The sequence below is a fragment of the Orcinus orca genome, chromosome 2, assembly GCF_937001465.1.
Source record: "Orcinus orca chromosome 2, mOrcOrc1.1, whole genome shotgun sequence".
Lineage (NCBI taxonomy): Eukaryota > Metazoa > Chordata > Mammalia > Artiodactyla > Delphinidae > Orcinus > Orcinus orca.
Genome location: NC_064560.1, coordinates 4,553,648 through 4,573,435, shown reverse-complemented (window position 1 = coordinate 4,573,435; position 19,788 = coordinate 4,553,648). Strand labels below are relative to the sequence as shown.

Sequence of the window (19,788 nt, the reverse complement as noted above, 5' to 3'; positions counted from 1 at the left end):
TACTTACATATGTCCCACTTCCCCTACAAGACTATAAATACATTCGATTTTTATTCATTCATTCATTCTACAAGATGGGTGATTTCTCTGTGTGAGGCATTGTGCTAGCTCCTGGGGACACAGCAGTGACCAAAGCCTGCCATGTCCTGTCCACATGGAGCTTAAAGTCCAATGGGGAAAACACATAGACAAGAAAACAAGCAAATAAATACAAATTATAAGCAAACTGAAGGCTGTGTAGAGAATGGATTTGAGAGGCAGATGGCTGAAAGTGAGGAATGTCTTGTGAATATGTATGTCCTCCCAACCCCTAAAGAGATTCACACAGAACCTTCCGGGAAGACAGTCTCAAGGGATGTTTGCTGACTGACAAGTGAGGATGCAGCACAAGAAAAAACATTATTTAGAAATTCACCCTCACGTTTGGACCAGTGGTCAGTTTATGGCGAGAAGACAGTGGTTCTTAAGTGTGAAGTTGCTTATCAGTCACCAGGGAACTTTGTTAAAGTGAAGCTTCCTGGGTGCAAACCCCTGAGACTGTAGACCAGTAGGTATGATGTGGGGTCCTGGAATCTGCATGTTATCAAATTTCCAGGTGATTCTAGGGCAAGTGGATGGGGACCCCACTTGGCAAAGCACTGGGTACAGTACCTGCTGTATCAGCAAAGCCTACAGATTGCATCTGCCTGGATAGCAGGCAGCAGAGCTCAGGAGTAAGGAGCATAGACTCAGGAGCCTGACCGCCTGGGCCCCTGGGCCCCGGCTCTGTGAAGCTGGGGGACCTTGGGGGCGATTACCTGAGGCTGCTGTGCTGCAGTGGGAGAGTGTGTGTGAACTGTTACAAGGGACAGAGCTGTCCCCAGCCTTGTCTCATCACCTAGGATCCCCTTTCTCCAGCTCTTTGCGGGTGATCCTCTCCACCAACTGGAACACACTTCTCCTATAAGTTATTATTTTTTAATTGAATTTGAAGATGTTGATTGCATTCTATTTTGGGCAGAAAAAAATGTAACACGAATTTTTTTTAGCACCACCTTGTGAAATACACAAAGCATTATTGGGTAAGAAAGACTTTTCTAGTCCATTTCTGAGGACTAAATCATGAGTACTAGCTCCACTGTAATGAAATCTTTCTTGTACCAAATATAACATTTAAAAATTTTCTGCTTTCAGGATAGGCTGCAAGCCACCATTTTCTTTCAGCCATCATTAAAGAGATTGACAATAGAAAAGCAATGCGACCTCACTATGGGCATTCGTGAGCTCAGAGATGGGATTACGCCTCTGTCTGCTCAGTGATTCTGTTTTGTGTTGGTCCTTGGGGTCTTTGTATGCAGTATTGGGGCAAAGTACAGAGGGACCAGTATTTGCAACCATGTGTAAAAATAAGGAGAAAAAGAGGAAAACAGAGACAGAGATAAGACAAAATTTATGTAGGTGATTAAGGAAGAGAGAGAATGAGTTGAGACAATCCTGGTGTGATTTGTGCTGGCTTGCACGGGTTAGAGAAACCTCAGAGTTGAAATGGTTTCACTTGGCTTTTTTTTTAAGGAATCTGTTTGCGGGTTGTGTTATCTTGACTCTTCCGAGGTTTGCTTGTTTTCTGGCTTTCTGGAAGCCAAGGGACAGAGCACAGGTTACTTTTGAACTCTTCCCCAGTTGCTAGGGGAAAGAGGCTCTGTGAGCAGGACAGCATCTCTGGGCCACTCACTTCCTCATTCCTGGCCCCGCTATCAGCCTTCTGGCTGCAGGAAATGCTTCTCTAATCAGCAAGGGCTATTACTGTGTCCCCAGGAGCGCAAACAAGCCCTAAGAGATTGGGAGGCTGAGTTCACCTCAGATACTTATTTGAATCTTATCCAAGCCTCCGGAATTTCAGTCAGCAAATTTTAACTGAAATCCGGGTAGGAATGACTTCTCGAATGAGATTTGTAATATTTCCTGCTTTTCTTTAAGTCAAAAATGCCATGCATTAGGGGACAAAAATAGTCTGACGGGGAATTTAAAAAATAAACCAGACTTTTGCTTTCTAGAGGGAAGATATTCGTGACATTTGGGATTTTTCGGCATATATTGGGGAAGACTAGAAAATCCTGGGGTGAGTGAGGGATTGTCATCTATCTACTCCATTCTGGAAAATAGGGCGCTAACATTTTTTAAAAACCACACATGGTTACGCTTTTAAAATATGATTTCTTTTATGTGAGAATTTTGAGTAGTGAATTTCATTTTTCTAAAAGGTATAAGCCTCTTTTATGACTCTGAGATCAAATTAGCTGTTATTTATTAAACAGCTGTTGTGTGTCAGACACTGAGCTTTGTTTCTAAAGCTGACACCAACCTTGTAAATGAGTAATATTGTCCCCACTTTATAGATAACAGATTAGGAGGGAGAAGGTAGGAATTTTGCCTAATGCCACCCATTCTGAAAATAACTGAATTGGAATTCAGCACTGTCTTTCCATTACGCTCTGCCTGGGTCTCACTTAAAAATAAGCAAGGATCTGGTGGCCCCCAAAGCACTAAAGAGAACCTTTAATTTAGGTGTCAGCAGCTCCTTGCTCCAGTAAATTTATTCGAAACTGGCAATCTGATTTCACATTATCTGCTGGGTTAACAGCTTCTGCCCAGCGGCCAGTTCTTATACCACCCAGAGTCATTTCATCATCTCTTCTACCCTCAAAAATGTTGGAACACCCTATTGAATCCTCAGTTCCTGAATCAGATTTATAATTATGTATGCATAGGATTAGGACTTATAGAACTGAAATAAGATATAGGAAGTGAAATTGGCTAGTTACTTTGATTGTTTTTGCCAGTTTCCGTATGGTGCTGGGTGGAGAACAAATTGGACCACAGTATAGAAAAGAACAATACAGTGTACTATTGGACAGTAATACGTCTTCTATTACAACTAAGTTCAAAAGTAGGTATAAACTGTTTCAGACGATACATGCAGGAAAATTAAACATTAAAAAGTTTAGCATGTGGAATTGATGCTTTGTGTAATAATACTAAAAAAATTGGGGGGCTTCCCTGGTGGTGCAGTGGTTGAGAGTCCACCTGCCGATGCAGGGGACGCGGGTTCGTGCCCTGGTCCGGGAGGATCCCACATGCCGCGGAGCGGCTGGGCCCGTGAGCCATGGCCGCTGAGCCTGCGTGTCCGGAGCCTGTGCTCCGTAATGGGAGAGGCCGCAACAGTGAGAGGCCCACGTACCGCAAAAAAAAAAAAAAAAAAAAAAGAAATGAAAATTTGGTCATCTTCTTTATAAAATTAAAAACACATTAGAGAAAAAATTGTGTATGACACTCATCAGCTTTAAGTGATATATTTAACACAAAGCTTGAAATCTGTTTGTAAATCACACTTTTTGCCAACCCGAATTCAACATGGAGTAATAACAATAATAATAATATTAATAATAGCAATAGCTTACATTTATTGGGCATATACTGTGTATTAGGCCCTGTTTTAAGAAGTATTACTTAATTTAATTCTTCAAAACAAGCCTAGGAGTACCTAGAGTAGATAAGGAGAGTCTCAAAGGATAATTTCCTTAAAGAGTGATCATCTTTTCTCATCATGCCAAACGTAGTAATTTAATTAAGCAATCTCAGGCAAAATCTAATTTATTTTTTCCTACAGTTCTGTTCAAAAATTCATAGTTTTGAAAACTTAGATATGCGTATTTTATTATAAGTTTTAAAACATACCAGAATATTTGATTTTGGGGAATAGCTATATCCAACATATACAAGGAACTCATACAACCCAACATCAAAAATAGACCCCCAAAGCCCGAGAAAAACCAAAACAACTTGAAGAGACGTTTTCTCAAAGAAAACATACACATGAGCAGATGCTCAACATCATTAATCATCAGGGAAATGCAAATCACAGCCACTGTGAGATACCACTTCACACAGGTTAGAGTGGCTATTATCAAAAAGACAACAAAAGGCAAGTGTTGGCAAAGATGTGGAGAAAAGAGAACCCTCATGTGCTGTCAGTGGGGATGTGAACTTGTGCAGCCACTGTGGGGAACCGTATGGAGGGGCCTCAAAAAACTAAAAATAGAACTACCATGGGATCCAGCAATTTTACTTCTGATTATTTACCTGGAAAAAAACCCAAAAACACGAATTCAAAAAGACATATGCATTCCAGTGTTCACTGCAGCGTTATTTACGATAGCCAAGATATGGATACAACGTTAAACGTCCATTGATAGACAAATGGATAAGGAAGATGTGGTATATATACATACATACAATGGAATATTACCCAACCATAAAAAATGAAATTTTGCCATTTGTGACAACATGGGTGAATCTAGAAGGTATTATGCTAAGTGAAGTAAGTCAGAGACAGATGAATACCTCTTGATCTCACTTGTGTATGCAATCTAGAAAACAAAACAAAATGAAAACAGATGCATAGATACAGAGAACAAATGGGTGGCTGCCATAAGGGAGGGCAGGTGGGGAGTAGGTGAAATAGTTAGAGGATTAAGAGGTACAACCTTCCAGTTATATAACAATGTCATGGGGATGTAATACACAGCATAAGGAATATGGTCAATTATATTGTAATAACTTTGTATGGGCACAGATGGTTACTAGACTTATTGCGGTGACCATTTCATAATGTATGCAATGTCAGATTGCTATGTAGTATACCTGAAACTAATGTAATATTGTATGTCAACTATATTTCAATAAGAAAAATAATTTATGAAAAAATCAGTGTTCAGTGGTATTTAATAGAATAATTATTAACATAAAATATAGTATCAACATGACACTGATCCCAGAATGACATTTCTAAGATACAGACTAGTAGACAGGCATCTCCTCCTGACACCTTATAAGTTATCTATTTACATGAATGAGGTGAGATGGCCGTTTTTGTTGGTTTCTTTAATTTACCCTAAAGAGACATAAGTAATAGTTTAGTACTCAAAAGAGTTTTAATAACTATGTAAAATAATTAATGAACTAAAGGGAAACCATCAATGAGATGAATAACTATAAAATTGATTTACTATGAATGAATTTCTATCACTTCATTATCAGTATTTTCTTTGTAATGAATGCAGTCATAGTCGATGATGCTCATTGCAGAGATTTAAGACTAGAGAAATATTAAGATTTTCCCTTTCGATAATGTCATTTCCTTGACATAGCTCGTAATAAGTATTTTATTTTTTGGTAAAATTCCAACTTTGGAGAACCAAATGCTGAGTCTTCACAGGTAAACCAGAGTGAGTTCTGCCATGGACTGTTGTTTGGGGAGGGATGACATTTATCAGAAATATCTTTTTAGTTCATGGTTCTTTATTTAAAGGTGCTCTAACATCTAAACTTATCTGGAAAATGTATTATATCAATAATAGTAACTCACAGGCAAATTTAATTTAAGCAAGGGTTGAATTCATTGGAAACACCAAAGTGAACCCTGAGTGCAAGTCCTAATTTACTCATCCTCTGTTTCACTCTCCACAAGTTTCTTAACCTCTCTGTCCTCAGTTTCTTCATCTGTAAAATGAAGGCCCTGGACGAGATACCTCTCAAAGTGTATAAAGTACCTAAGGGCAAGAGCTGTACTAACTCAGACTTTTTTTTTCTACCACACTTGATAAAGATAAGTGGATCTGAATTAATTTTCACTGACTTCTTACATGCTAGTAGTTAATTTCATCCCATTTTTATTACTTTAAAGAAATTACGCAATAGGGTTTACTTTTCAGTAAATAACTCCAGTATTGGATTCAGTTCAGTTCATTAAGCATCAACCTACCTAATCAATATCAACCTAGTCAGTATCCTCAAGCGGGTTCTCCCTTTGTCAGTGCCTTTCTGCCAGGTGCTGAATAAACTGACAGCATTCCGGTCACGTTTCTCCAAGAACGTGATCTGTGCTTTTATGGCATTGGGGAGCAAAAAATGTGAGATAGGATTCTGGGGCATCGAGTCACTGTAATCCCCTTTCATTTGAATTTGTGACATGAATGTGCGTATATATCAGCTAATGAAAAAGTGGGGAAAATTTCGGTGAATTTGGATAGCTTAGTTGGTTGCATCAGAGCTAAAGGGTCTGGGATTTGATGTCATAAGAACCCAGATTTAGGGACTTCCCTGGTGGTCCAGTGGTTAAGAGTCTGTGCTTCCAATGCAGGGACGTGGATTTGGTCCCTGGTTGGGGAATTAAATCCCAAAAAGAACCTAGGTTTAAATTTCAACTCTGCACATGTCATCTAAACTATTTGGGTGTCAAATTCCTAATCTGTACAATGGAGATGGCAGTACCTAATTAGAGCTTGTGAGGATTGAAAACGAGCAAAAACAGTGCCCTGAATATAGTAAGTGGTTATTCTCACCATTGAAAAATTTGACTGGGGAATATATCCTCTAGAGAACAGTGAATATAGAGTGGTCCATTTGTGATTACCCTTTATGTTTATAGACACTTCAGGTTGGTATTTTATTTAAGACAAACGATAGTTTTCCTTTCCATTAATTCTTTTAAATCAACTAAAAAGAATATAGAGAGAACAGCAAATCCATGGTTTTTAAAAAGTTACAGGTAATAACACATTAGAGTTGTTTAACCTGGGCGGACTGAGGTCCATGTTGCTTCTGTTTTGTTTTTTATTGCATCTCAGGCCTAGCACAGACTTTGAAACATTGTAATTATGATTTATTAGCTGCCTAAGTGTTATTCGTAGTAACACAAGCACTTAGTGTTTAGTTTTTAATCATCATCTTAATGAGGAAAAAAAAATGGATGTTTTAAAATGTCATCGAGTAAAATTCTGAGCGTAAGTTCTAAAATATGAGGTCGGGCAATAACTTATGAGAGTGAAATAGATTGAAGTGTGTATTAAACTTTTTCATGACAGAAAACGGTGACTTCGGTACAAAAGAAATCTTAGTTTTACTCTAAAATGAAGTAAACATGTTTTTGTTTGACGATAGTCAAAGAGAGTCTTCTCCAAATTAGAAGCACATTCACACGATCCTTAGCAAGGATCCTTAGCCACTTAGCGAGAGCGTTGCTGGCTTATCTGTGTTCTCACCTCTGTTTCTTTACATGCCCGTGGAGGTAATGGTTGTACTTGCTTCCCGCTGAGGAGAGGATCAAAGGAGACATGCTCGGCATGATCTTCGTTACTTCTCTCTAGTACATTTTGATTCAAGTACCTAATTCTGAGTTTGATTTCACCATCTTTTCCGAATGTCAGTTTTGTTTTTGTTTTGCTTTTGTCCTAAAGGGTTAACCAGTTCCTTGACTTCCGGACTCTGGATTGGACTGAACAGTCTGAGTTTCAACAGTGGATGGCAGTGGAGTGGGGGCAGTCCATTCCGATACTTGAACTGGTTACCAGGTAGGGTTAAGCTCGTCTGATTAACTTGGTGGCGTTAAGCTGGTTGAATTCATCTGCGTTTAATTTAGCTAGGTACCATGGAGACCTTCATCAGCTCACATGTAGATATCAAAGAGAAGAACTGGGAGATTTCATCAAGTACAGTTTATTTCTCACCTTGCTTTGAAACCTGCCAACTAGATTTGAATACTCTAACCCCATTAGGTTATTCCAGCTTTCTGGGATAAGGACTTGTCTGGAAGGATACTCACACAGGTCAATAGAGGACTTTGTTAAAGTATATATTCGCAGAGCACCCTTGATTTGCTAGGTATTATATTCAAAACTTTGATTTTATATTTATGATATATATATAATATATAATGCTACATAGTATATTCAAAGATTTTATACATATTTATTTATATCTGCACACACACTATGAATTTAAGAAATTTAAATTGTTTTAGGCTAGAGAATTTCTCATTATCTTGAGCCATGAGATATTTGCAGTATTTCTGTCATCGTTGTAATGATCTGAAGGTCTACGTTGATGCCATTTTCTCCTATTTTTAATCGACTAGAGTTGGATTAAAAATAATACCAGCCACAGATTGTAATATTCCATACTAGCATAATCATTCATGAGCAGTTTTGTTGACAGTTTGTAGTTTAGTTGTAGAAAAACACAGGGGATGATCAAGCCTTCCACGGCTTTCCCATTTTTTGGAGGACAGAAAATACTCTGAGCTAATTATTTCTGTACTGTTGTAACATAGAGGTAACAGAACATAAAAGGAGACTAGATGATAAAGATGTTTTACATATACAGAAATTATTCTGAGAAAACAAAAGGACCAATGATGACAAAACGTCTTCATCTTATTCACCAATACCAACCATTGTTAGTGGCTGCTTAAGGCACTCTACTGAGTATGATTCTCCACTCCCAACCCAGGCCCCATCCTGTACTAATCTTGATTTATTAGGAAAGTGTGCAGGTAAGGATTAGTGATGTCTGCCGTAGGTGTGAGAAAGGACGGGTCACATTTTCATTTACCAGTTCTGCTATGGAAAATACTAGTGTGGTGTTTCTTCATATGGTCAAACTTCTTTTTTTAAAGCCGTCGAATGGTTTTTGCATTTGGCTTAGAAAATTAAACTCTCCACATTTTCCATGTTACCGACTTATGGTATTAAAAAGAAAAACTTTGAAATAAATAGATAATATTCGGAATATGCTAAAACATGAGAGGGAATTTTTAGAGCCCATACGTCGGTTTAAACTGATTAGATTTTACTATGAAATTTGACTTTCAATGTCCTCCTTCAAGGCATGATGTTTGCAGGGCTGTCACTAGGCGTCAGCTCTGCTTTCCTCTGGAATATGGGAAGTAAGCACTGCTGCAAGGGAATATAAGAGGTGCTACTTATGGGTGAGAATTGCATATGTCTGCTTACTGACTCAGTCACACTATTGGAGAATGCCGGTTGGCTCAGTCAGATCATTTGACAATAATAATCACTTGTTGGGGGATTAGAGTTTATTCTTTGCTGCTTAATTATTGTAGGCAGATCATTTTATTTATTACTCAGTTTTAAGTGATGATTATTGTAATATTTAACCACTTGCATTCTGAGAGTTCAGTGAGAAAATTGAGGGGTCTAGATTCTGTGGAAGTGAGGAATAAAATTGGAATATTCATGAGAAAGGAAAAGAAATGTCCTTCCTTATTAAACCAATTCCTGAGAAGTAGGCGCCAAATTAAACCACCTTCTGAAATAATAGGAGAGTTTCTTCAAATGAAAATTAGAAACCTTGTGGAACATTAGAAGTTGTTATTGTATAAGTTGTTCAATCAGCCTTCAACTGAGTACTTAACAAGTAAAGCACCTATTAAAATACATCTACATTTGAAGTGACGATAGTTTACACAGAAGGTATAGACGTGTGAATTCAAATATATAACTATAGTAACCATTGAAAGACAAAGAGCTGATTTGTTAAAGTAGGTCTTGTGTTCTATTGATAAATGACTGTATTACTATGATTTACCAGCTCATATATTAAATAATAACCGTTAGCTGTAAAATACATTATTGTTTCCGAAAGTTTCTTTCTAGTACTGGTACCTGATCTGTTAGTTCAGTTATACTGGAATTTTGGTCATACTATCAACACATTTAAACAACATCTTTATCCTTAGCACTTACAATTTTTTCTTTGTGTGCTGTTCAAGCAACTTCCAAAAATTTTTGACAAAGCCTTTATGGAACAGGTGATGTGATTCCCATCTTTCGGGAAGGGAAAGTGTGGTCCAGGTCCAGGTCGTAAAGATGTCAGAGGTCACAAAGAAGAAACATTGACAAAATGTGACTCATCACCCTGTCTTCTCTTGTGAGATGGAGCAAGGTTTTAGAGCACTGGTTTCAAAATCATTTATTAAAGTGGTGGAAAAGCATGAGAAATGTGGGCCTCTATGCGTGTATCGATTGCATCAAGAAAGTTGACCTGACCTCGTTCTTTAATCCGTTTCCAGTAAGCAGTGAGATGAGAGGTTAGCTGCTGGAAGTATTCTTCAGTAGGCTGAGTTGAAAATCTTGAGAGAGAGTCTGAGCTCTGGGAGTACTTTATCAGCGTTTACTGTGGCACATTGCTGCTTCTAGCATCTCTTTGCTTCTCTTTCTCCTCGCATTGCCTTCTTTCCTGCCTCTTCTTTCTAACTGGAGGAGGTTTTCCCATGTCCAGAAATTCTCTGGCTGGTCCACCGTTAGCTTGACTTAGGTTTCTGGGGAGGTATCGACAATGTTGAATATAGCTGATTTGGAACATCGTGTATTCTTTTGTTATTTACCCCCCATCATACGTAAAATCACCCAGTGTGAAGATTGTTCAGGGTTTAAGGTTTAGCTTTATTGTTTGATATTGTGGGGAAAAATTTATTTCAAAGAAGTAAACTTATATAATCAACATTTCAGGTATTGGAATGATCCAACCATGAGAAACAAATAGACACCCAACATGTCTTTTGCTCTGCAGGCACTAAATATTTCTTTGTGAATGTGTAGCAGAAAGGGTGGGGATCCATTAAATGCCAAGGATAAACGCACGAGCCTCTGGGGGGTCTATTTACTTGTAATTCCTATAATAGTCCCACTTTTATTTTTTCTTTTCCCCAAAGGAAGTCCATCAGCGGAACCAGGAAAAAGCTGTGTGTCACTAAATCCCGGGAAGAGTGCTAAATGGGAAAATCTGCAATGTGTTCAGAAGCTAGGCTATATTTGTAAAAAGGGCAACACAACTTTGAATTCTTTTGTTATCCCCTCAGGTAAGTGATCTATTTGATCTGAAGTGTATAAAATATTATATTTAAAGATCAAATTACAGTCTAGTCCTAACTGTAGGCAATGACAGGTTTTGTTGATCATTTATGGTATCAACTTAATGATATTCCTACAGAATGTCTTTTTGGTGGTTGCTAACCTTTCCTGAGTGTGCTGGAGTGTTTGGGCATGAGCAAAGCCTTTGACACAGCATTAATAAAAAGTTTATCTTCACAGCTGCCCTGTGAGGTAGGTATTATTATTCACACATTTTAGATGAGGAAAAAGATATTCAGAGGATATAAAAAACTCGCACATGTGACAAAACTGGAATCCAAGCTAGGAAATCAGTATCCGAAAGGAATGTTTTTATTATGTCCTCACTATTTAATGGCGTATCTGGCACCAGTGTTATTTAGTTTAACATATACACTGAAGTCTTCACCAAAATGGAATAAAACATCCCAGAAGTAGTCACTGAATTTTATATATAGGCTAGACCAGCGGGAAAAAATGCAATTATGCTCTCTATTATAATTTTATAGAAGAATTAAGCTACTGAGCCCAGAATGCATTTTTTTCTTCAAATTGACAAAAAGCAAACTAACTATTGATACATTTTTTTCACCATCACCTGTTTTTGGAGAGACACTTAATACTTCATGGTCATTTATGTATGTATATATATATTCTTCTTGGGAAATCTGACAGCGTGGCATTCTTCACTGTTTTTGCTCCTTGACTTTTAAAAGCAATTTCATTTATTTTAAAATATGATCGACATGGCTAGAAAGTCTATGGTACAACATGATAAATAATAATAATTTCTTCCAGTTCTTACTTCAGATTTGCAGTTCCTCTCTGAATAACTGTGTCTGGGTGTATATCCTTACCTAGTTATTCTATGAATATATGAATAAATATGTTTGTAATTCTTTTTGTCTGTTTTATACAAATGGCAGCATATGATACACTTTGCTCTACTTTTTTCACTTAATAACAATTTGGGGCATCATTCCCTACAGTACATAGGTAGCTTCTGTGCTCATCTTTATGGCTGTACGTTAGCCATTGCAGGGAGAGACCATATATTTTTTTAACCAGTCCCCTATTAATGGAACTTTAGTTTACTTCCAAGTTTTTATTATTACAAACAATCCCACAGTGAGTAACTTTATACATATGTCATTTGATGTGTGTGATTATTCCTAGAAGTGGAATTGCCAGATCAAAGGGTGGGTGTGTTTGCCATTTTGATGGATACAAATATGGCAGAGCTCCCCAATGGATATAGATGAGGGTCCCATTATTGGGTTTGATTATCCTTTACAGGGTCACCCTTATGGCTGCGGGCACGCCTCAGGGAGACCTCAGTCATTTTTGTATTTCGTCTCCTCTATTCCTCCCATACAAGAAGTGGTAGTGATATAATCCTTCCCTCTTGGAAGAGCTCATATAATTCTCCTTCAGAAGGTTTGGAATTACCACTTAGGGGGTGAGGAGAATGGTGGTTTTATCACGTCTGAGGTAAGGAGGTAGAATTCTGTAACTTGGCCTTGTTCCTTAACACCCCAGTTTTAGTTTCCTGTCTATTAAGTGGAAATACTAACACTTGTTCTTCCTGTGAATGTTTGTTCATATTGTCAAGCACTCAGTCCATGATTCTTATTTCTGTGCTATGCCTGTTCCTGGAACCAAACTTGGGTCTGCTGGTCTGCGTGCAGTAAAGCCAGATCTACTGACACCGGGTTGTGGTGAAGGAAATTGCAGGGTTTATTGCAGGTGCCAAGCCAGGAGTCCAGGGCAGCTAGTACTCAAAACACTGAACTCCCCTATGGGTTTCAGGAAAGCATTTGTAAAGTCCAGGCGAGGGAGGTGGGTTGCAGGGTATGTGATCAGCTTGTGCAAAATTCTGTGATTGGTTGATGATGAGGGAACATGGCAGTGTCCCAGGGGTTGATGTTATCAATCCTTAGGTGCCAACACGCTCCTGACCATCAAGTAGTTAATTTCTTCCATTTGGTGGTGGTTTTAGCATCTGTAAAACAACTCAGGAAATGTCCCTCAGATACTATTGTCTGGGTACTTCAGAGAGGAGCTACAGCAGAGGATATGGGGGAGGGGGTCTGTCCCAGGAAGGCCCCCTAGGGTCCTGCTCAGTTACATGCCTTACTTGCTTCACTTGCTAACTTTCACTTCCCATTGGTTTTTGAATTTCTCTATACTTCCTGGATTAATCATTTTATCTTATCTGTAAACTCAAATAAACCAGAGCTTGGAAAAGCATATCAGAGTTAGGATTATGAAGCATACATTATTGGTGACTTTCTTGGGCAAGGGTTCCACCTCGTCCCCTGTTTGTCTTTGCAATGCCACCCTGTGCGTCCATGATCCCTAGGTTGCTAGAGCTGCACTGTCCAGTTCAGTAGCCACTAACCACATGTGACCACTGAGCACATGAAATGCGGCTAGTTCCAACAGAGATTTGCTGTGAGTGTAAAATACACGCTGGACTCACAAGACATAGCATGAAAAACAAAAGTGAACGATCTCATTATTTTTTAATTGATTACATATTGATATGATAATATTTTGGGTATATTGGGTTAAATATGATGTATTATTATAATGGAAGTTACCTGTCTCTCTTGAGACTTGTACTTAACATGGCAACTGGCAAATGTATAATAATTCCATACGTGGCTCCCGTTTGTGGATTACGTTATATTTCAGTCAGACAGTGTTGCTGTACAGGAATAAGCCATTTTTTGTGGCTGCCCCAGGGGACACCTCTACATCGGTTGTTTTCATGTTTTGAAATATTTTTAAAGTGCATCTGTTTAGTTTCTGAAGCCCTCAGCATGTGCTGGCATCATTTTCAACTTCTTGAGCAGCAAAATTAAAATATCCCACAAGAGGGCTCCAGAGTGATACTAACTTTTTTTTTTTTTTTTTTGGTCACCACTGGAACTGTATAGAAGGAATAGATTTTCTAAAAATATGCACTTTTCTGTTATAATAATACAGTGTTTGGATCTCAGGACTGCCTATTTACTTGAATGACTGTACACAGAATCTTGAGCTTATACGAAGGTGATGCAGACATTCCCAGACTTTGAGAGACTATGGAACTGATACATGAAACGGATAACAAAGGTGCCCTGTACTGAACCTTTACTAAGGCAGCACATTTGAGAACATTTAGTATCAAACTTAAATATAGAAGTTGACATTCATTTGGCAATATAGTCCCTCTTTACGCAAGATATATTGCTCAATTGCTGTTTGAAATAGTATCCACAAAATGGTCATAATAAGCTGTTGTATAGTAAATATAACTTCAATTCTTTTTCTTGACCAACAATTCATGACACTTACTCTGTGCCAGGCCCTGTGCCATTTCAGGGCCTATATGAGGATGAATGAAGCGAGTCTCTTGCTTTCAAACATTGTTACTGTCACTTTCCCTAGCTCATTACTGTCATGTTTGTAATGTATAATCAAGGTCATGAAATTTGACCCTGACTACTAGTAGCAATAATTAGGACCTTGGTCACTGCTACTGGTTTGATTAAACATTGTTGTCGTATTTGTAATTTATAGTCATATTATCTCAAGTGCAGAGCACAGTGAGGATGGGTAGTTTAATATTAGTACTAGTATTCATATGATTTACAATATTTTACATACCTGGATAGTTTGGTTCATGTGATGTGACTGACCCACCATCACACAGCTTGTGGCAGATTCAGATTTTGCCTGAAAGACTTTGGAATCGAAGTCCCTGTGATTTCTGCAGTTACGTGTCATCTTTTGGGAGCAAGTGCACGGCAGTGGGTTAGTTCAAAGGCACAGGTGGCCAGCTCACACTGCCATGGTTTCAGAAGCTCCTTGGTGCCCCCCCGCCCCCCCACCCATTCTAGGCCCTGTGTCAGCACGTCTTTCTCCTGCCTGCCTTGTGAGTCGTGCCCATCCTCTGAGGAATGGGTGGCTTCCTAATGTTCGTAGAATAGAGGTAACTTGAAATCTTTTGAGGAATGAATACGTTATATGACAAAACTCTTGTGCTTCCAGTATTTATAGAACGTGCTTAGGACAGGTCTGCCGATGATAAAATGCAGACGAAATGAGACAATCTATTGTATCTTACTGTGGCCTTGTGGTAGGTACAGTTGAAAATAAGAACAGATTTCTCATTTGGCTTTATTTTAAAATGAAAGATGACTTCCATATCATCTTTAGTCTAAAAGCAAACACAATCTCGTCTATCTTTTGTGAATACCTGTGCCAAAAAATGGAAAAATAAATATCAGCTATATTTGCCTATGACTATGAACTGTTTCCTGTAGAGAATGATAGAAAATATCGTTAAATTAAAAAATTTTTAAAACAATAAAAAAAGCTCCTTTTAAATGTTTTCCAAACTCTTTTTTTTTTTTTCTAGAAAGTGATGTGCCTACCAACTGTCCAAGTCAGTGGTGGCCGTATGCAGGTCACTGTTACAAGATTTACAGAGAAGAGAAGAAACTCCAAAGAGATGCATTGATTGCATGTAGGAAGGAAGGTGGTGACCTAGCAAGTATACACAGCATCGAGGAATTTGACTTCATTATCTCCCAGCTGGGCTATGGTAAGAGCTTCGTCTGTAATACACTTGATTCTCATCTTCCTGACTTACCACCCATCTTTGGAAAATTTAATCATAAATGTTAAATCTAATAAATTCAAGTTAACAATTCAATGAACAATTTAGTAACAAATATCAATCATGCCTCAAATATTAAAATTATATAGTAATTTAAAGAGTTTTTACCACTAAGAGAACACATGAGTTTTTTTAATATGGAATCAACTTATGCATAGTTTTAAAAATACTGTGTTTCAAAAAAAAATACTGTGTTTCTCTATATAATCTGGATTCAGAGCAGTCTACCTTAAATTTGTGAACAATATTTCACTAGTTGGAATTAGTTGTGTGTACGGATGTATTTTCTCTTTTAAGGCCCATGTTTTGTCTCACAGGAAAGGTCTCTAAATGAACCATCTCATCCCCTGAATTTTATTTTCTTTATTAATCTAGCTAAGGCTGCTAGAATGATGAGCAGGGAAAGAAAGAATTTATTTGATTGGAGTGGTTAGATGGTGGCCTAAACCTTTTCAAGAAATTTGCATCTCCATTTTAGGACTCTAAGAGACGAAGAGAAAATGTAGTAACTCAATATTGTAAAGTTTTAAAAGATTGGCCCTATCAAAAACATTTCAAAAGTGAGTAAAGCAAGTTGGGAATATGCTTATCCTGAAGAGGAGGAGGCTGAGGAAGGAAGTAATGATGAAGGGCACTCAGCCGTACTTGCTGATTCAACCATGATCGTTTTCTGCTTCCACTTATGCTACTGCAGAATAGCTGGACCTTTTCGTTTCCAGAGAGCAAAACAAGAGGAAATGGATGGTGGCGATGGTGGGGACGGCTTCCTGACACTTACTGCCTGAAAATGGATAGGAGCGGGGGTAGGGGAGAAGAAAAACAACAATGAACAAATAGATGAGAAGAATGAAGTAGTCTCAGAAAAAGACGTAGAACATCCCCAGCACTGCTGCTGTCAGTGCCAGTGCTGAACGGAGTCCTTTCTCCTTTGCTCGCCTCACTGATTTCGGTAGGGTGATGATGATATTCTGCTACAGCCCGTAAATAATTTCTTGATTATTCTACATTTACCTGTCCTGGAGCATCTGGACTACACGATACTAATGTAATCAAAACCAGTGTATCTGAATAATATCGTGACAGAGATGGCATGATACTTATAGTAGGGAATAAGGTTTGCAAGTGAATCGGTGGGAAACACATTAGTTAAGAGGCTGTAGGGCTAATGTGCAAATTTTGCTCTACTTTATATAATATGGTCTAGTAATAGGAGAACCTTATATATTTATTGCTGTAGTTATTTTAGGAGTTTGGATGACGAAGGTTGCTTTTAAACTCAGCTGGAGAATTAGTAAACTTTCACTATGGAAACCTTCTCTTTTTTATTATTGATAAAGATTTATTTATTTAAAACAATACAAATCATATTGATAAAGGTAAAGGAAAGTTATAAAATTAAAATGATTGTTTCTAAGTCAGAAGCCTAGAAAACCTTTTTGTAGCTAGTTGAGTTGATATCTTTCATGTTAATCATGGAAATACAGGGGATACATTGGGACCTACACATATAAGTTATGACTCCATCAACAAAGACAGCTTCCCTAACAGGTTGATAAGTCCGTCTAACAACTTTATGCTCGCATCTTATATATTTTTGTAGGATCAAGCTTGTGCGTACAGAAGCTACAGGGGGAGAACAGTTTAGTGAGAAAAATGTTTATCAGAAACTCTTAATACTTTATTATAATCGTGGGACTTGGGAGTTTAGGTTTTCACTGGTCTTGAACCTAAAAACCTTGAGGGGTACATGAAGTCATTTTGGAGCCTATATTTTCTGCCCAAAGAACATGATCTGCCAGATTAAGTGAAAGGAAAAGGGATCATCCTGGCAATGCCATTCATGTTTCATGGTGCTGGAAACATCTGCTGGGACTGGCACCAGGCCAGTCAGGGACTTCTCCAAAAGCAAAGTTGAGTGACACTTTTAGGAGGAAGAGACTAAACCATTTAGGGAAATTCCTATACAATGTGGCATATTTCTCATTTTCTACTACAACATCATCTTTACAAACTTTGGGCAAGTTATTTTATTTAACTGTTTAAAGAACATATGAAACTTAAATAGATATTGAATTGTGTATTCCTTCAATTTTTAAAATATGGAAATGTGTGTGATTTTAGTCACGAGACCTCAGGCCTTCTATTTGGTCCCGTTTTTACTTATGATATTTAGAATTCTTAGAATTAAAACTACTGATAAAATCAATAATGCTCTTCATAGAATTTTCAAAACAGAATGGTCCTCTTTTATATCTATACCTGGTTGTTTTTATTTTAACTTCTGTTTGTTATTTGGGTTTTTCTGGTGTTTCATAGTGAAGATGGTGGCAGGTTCATTCATATACATAGACTAATAAATAAGTGCCAAATGCCAGAAGACAGCCCAGCCCTTCAGTTTATATAGCTTCTCACTGTATGGATCATTTTCACTCCTATTACAGTGATTAAACTTTAACAGAAACACCTAGAATGTTCTTGATAACATCGTCAGTAAAATAGGAGTGGTTTTTAGTTTTTATTATTTTAAAACATTCAATAAGATTTAATAGTAGTCAAATAGATTTATGTATAAAGAAGCTGCTGTATTTCCAGCACCATGAGTGTGGTCAGTAAATGATTTATAACAAAAAAGCAGCTTCACAAGATAGAGGATCATGATAGACCCACTTCAGTTTCTGTTTAACAACTCCCAGGAGATAGAATTTGCAGTAGCACAACAAAAGAATACAGTCATATCCACAATGTGAAGAATACATTACACATTTTAAACTAAAATTGACAACATAGGGGCTTCCCTGGTGGCGCAGTGGTTGGGAGTCCGCCTGCCGATGCAGCGGACACGGGTTCGTGCCCCGGTCCGGGAAGATCCCACGTGCCGCGGAGCGGCTGGGCCCGTGAGCCATGGCTGCTGAGCCTGTGCGTCCGGGGGGGTGCTCCGCAACGGGAGAGGCCACAGCAGTGAGAGGCCTGCGTACCACAAAAAAAAAAAAAAAAAAATCGACAACATAAAATGTAGTTGACATCTCAGTCTACAGAGGTAGATCCGTTTAAAGCTCAAGAGGATGGTCTTTCATGCTAGTGATAATATCAAGGGAGTTGTTGATAAGGAATGGGTCTTCTTTTCCTGATAACCTTCTGATGTTTAGAAAGAAAACTTTGGGTAAATGACTTCTGTGTTTTTCTTCCTGTTTAGAGCCAAGTGATGAGTTATGGATTGGCTTAAATGACATCAAGATTCAAATGTACTTTGAATGGAGTGATGGATCCCCTGTAACATTTACCAAATGGCTTCGTGGAGAACCAAGTCATGAAAACAATAGGCAGGAAGACTGTGCGGTGATGAAAGGCAAAGTAAGGCAACTTTAGTTACTGATATCTAGCGAAAGCCACAGGGAAATTTTCCTTCTGCCCCACTTACTACGTACGATTGTTTCCATTGTTGCTATTCTACTGAATTGACATAGATCAAGGTTGAACGAGAATTCGGATTCAGTTTTTTGAGTCTCTCAATTGTCTGGCACACCCAAGTTCTCAAGAGGACTAGAAAAGCAACAGACAGAAACTTTCATTTCAAAGATGAAATTAACCAGTAACGAACGCTCATGTCATTCCTATGCTTGGTTCTAAGTTCGTTTTTTTTTTAATTTTTATTGGAGTATAGTTGATTTTCAGTGTTGTGTTAGTGTCTACTGTACAGCAAAGTGATGCATACACACATATCCGCTCTTTTTTAGATTCTATTCCCATATAGGTCATTGCAGAGTACTGAGTAGAGTTCTCTATGCTATACAGCAGGTCCTTATTAGTCATCTATTTTATATATAGTAGTGTGTATATGTCAATCCCAATCTCCCAATTTATCTCTTCCCCCTTTTTCCCCCTTTTCCCCTGATAACCATACGTTTTCTACATCTGTGACTCTGCTTCTGTTTTGTAAATAAGTTTATTTGTACACGTTTGTTAGATTCCACGTATAAGTGATATATATTTGTCTTTCTGTGTCTGACTTACTTCACTCAGTATGACAATCTCTAGGTCCATCCATGTTGCTGCAATTGGCATTATTTTGTTCTTTTTTTATGGCTGAGGAATATTCCATTGTATATATGTACCACATCTTCTTTATCCATTCCTCTGTCGATGGACATTTAGGTTGGTTCCATGTCCTGGCCATTGTAAATAGTGCTGCAATGAACATTGGGGTGCATATATCAAATTATAGTTTTCTCTGGGTATATGCCTAGGAGTGGGATTGCTGGGTCATAGGGTAGTTTTATTTTTGTTTTTTGGAGGAACCTCCATACTGTTCTCCATAGTGGCTGTGCCAATTTACATTCCCACCGATGGTGTAGGAGGGCTCCCTGTTCTCCACAGGTGGTGGCACATGTTTTT

At 38.1% G+C, this 19,788-nt stretch overlaps 1 protein-coding gene across 2 annotated transcripts in view; it reads left to right on the top strand.

Moving 5' to 3' along the window:
• Positions 1 to 19,788, top strand: part of MRC1 (mannose receptor C-type 1) — a 98,447-nt gene that overhangs the window by 22,963 nt on the left and 55,696 nt on the right. For both annotated transcript variants that reach the window (XM_049706532.1, XM_012536298.3), the window contains exons 5-8: positions 7,275 to 7,388; positions 10,550 to 10,696; positions 15,136 to 15,321; positions 18,590 to 18,747. In XM_049706532.1, coding sequence (XP_049562489.1) covers positions 7,275 to 7,388; positions 10,550 to 10,696; positions 15,136 to 15,321; positions 18,590 to 18,747 — 605 coding nt within the window. The remainder of the gene's footprint in view (positions 1 to 7,274; positions 7,389 to 10,549; positions 10,697 to 15,135; positions 15,322 to 18,589; positions 18,748 to 19,788) is intronic.